Source organism: Habropoda laboriosa, unplaced genomic scaffold, assembly GCF_001263275.1.
Source record: "Habropoda laboriosa isolate 0110345459 unplaced genomic scaffold, ASM126327v1 scaffold128, whole genome shotgun sequence".
NCBI classification, from domain to species: domain Eukaryota; kingdom Metazoa; phylum Arthropoda; class Insecta; order Hymenoptera; family Apidae; genus Habropoda; species Habropoda laboriosa.
In genome coordinates this window covers 760,600-762,475 of record NW_017100281.1, presented here as the reverse complement: position 1 = coordinate 762,475, position 1,876 = coordinate 760,600, and the positions used below count along the sequence as shown (strand labels likewise).

The following is a 1,876-nucleotide window of genomic DNA, read 5'->3' as shown; positions in this document are numbered from 1 at the left end:
GGTTCTTGTAATTTTTTTTTAATGTTTTGTGATTGTTCTTTAACTTTTTCCAATGAAACTTCAAGATTACTGAGTCTCGAACCAATATCCTGAATCTGTAGATGATATAACATTAGCAAGTTTCTTAATGAAAATTTAAATATGTTCTTTACCTCTGTCAATAGTGCTTGTGTTGTTCCTGATTGAATATTTGAGACCTCTTTTAATTTTATTGCTTCAGATTTCAAAAGTGACTCTGTTTTTGAAATTCTTTCTATTAATGTTGATTCTACATCACTTAATTTCGAGACAACTGGAGAAATACTGTCAACTGGAGGTAATGTGACATCTGCACGAGTATTTACTTCAGATACTTTGTTTTCAATATCTGTGAACCATCCTTCCAAACGATTTTCTAAATCTTCCAAGGTATCAACAGTTTTTTGCATTTGTTGATGTATTTAGTATGTTACAAATAATAATATACAATTATAAATTTTCTCTTAAAAATTGATGTGGCAAATGTTTTTTAGTTTAAACATTTTTCCTTTATCATAATATATTATAAATACCTGTAAAATTAACTGTTCAATTCCAACTACTTTTTCATCCAGTTTAGTTAACTGTAATTTTATGGCATCAGCTGTTGACACACGCTTTGTCAATACTGCAATTGCCTTCTTTAACTGCTCTCCTAATTGACGTTCTCGTGCTTCATGTCTTTCTAACTTATCTGTGTTATCTCGCATCATGTGCACTAAACTTAACATTGCATCTTTAATATCTTCATGTCTGAAAATTACATTTTAATAATTCATTTATACTAAAAATATTTAATAAAAATTCGTAAAAGAGATGAAAAATAATCAAATGTTAATAATGATTAAGCTTTAAAGTTTCATGCAGTACTATTAATTCAAAACTCATTACTAGTTTAAATCATATTATTTAGCTATATTAAGTAATGTAAAACTTACGTAATTTCTTTAGCATTGTTAACATTTATAAAAAGTAACTGTAAAAACAGTATTAGCATGTACTTCATTCTTAACTACTTTCAATATACAGAAAAAAATATCTGAAATAAGAAATCATGAATTTTATTCTATATCACCATTTTTTCTATGCATTTTTGTTTACTTTTATCATATTATTATGTTTTTGAACTAATTTTAACAAAATTGTGTCACCATTATAACTATGAAAGTAGATATTGTATCTTTAAAATGTGTGAAATGTTTCCTTTGGTCAATTAATTGAATATACTGTTATTGAGATAAGAAGTTAAGAGGTCATTACTGATGACTCTTTGATGGGTAAGAAAACTATCTTTGTTAATAAATTATCACAATAATTAAAGTCTTCATAGTAATGAATAAGAAAGTTATGTTCAAATAGTATCTATTGAAAATAAATAATATTAATATACAGTTTAAAATATAAAATATTTAAGCAAAACACATGTATACTTGTATTATGTATATATTCGTATTACTATATATATGTGTATGTGTAAAATTATGTGTGAATTGGAAAGGAGGAATTCAAATACATAAACATTCGTTTTTTTTTCATTTTATACTTTTTCCCATAATGTTACAATAAAATAAGGTGTATCATGATTTAAGCAACATATTTTATAGTTTTTAAATAGATATCCTTTTAACTTTTCCTTATTACATGTTATAAAGAAAGCTGTAACTTTAGCTATTTATAGATCTATGGATGCATATCAAGTACCATTTGGTAGAGCCATATGGTCCATTTAAAACCATCTGTTTTCAGTGTGTTAAATTCAGTTTTTTATTTCAGTAAATTTGTAATTATAATAATATACACACTATAGGTATAACACATACTCTTGAATATTTAAATATAACATAATACCTTTTACTAA

General features: G+C 25.1%; 1 protein-coding gene across 1 annotated transcript in view; it reads right to left on the bottom strand.

The window, feature by feature from the left end:
* The window catches only part of LOC108573612 (paramyosin), a 4,506-nt gene that overhangs the window by 1,733 nt on the left and 897 nt on the right, over nucleotides 1–1,876 (bottom strand). Inside the window, 4 exon segments of the mRNA XM_017936076.1 lie at nucleotides 2–95; nucleotides 153–479; nucleotides 552–771; nucleotides 957–1,057. Of these exon segments, the coding sequence (XP_017791565.1) occupies nucleotides 2–95; nucleotides 153–479; nucleotides 552–771; nucleotides 957–1,024 (709 nt within the window). The 5' untranslated portion in view covers nucleotides 1,025–1,057.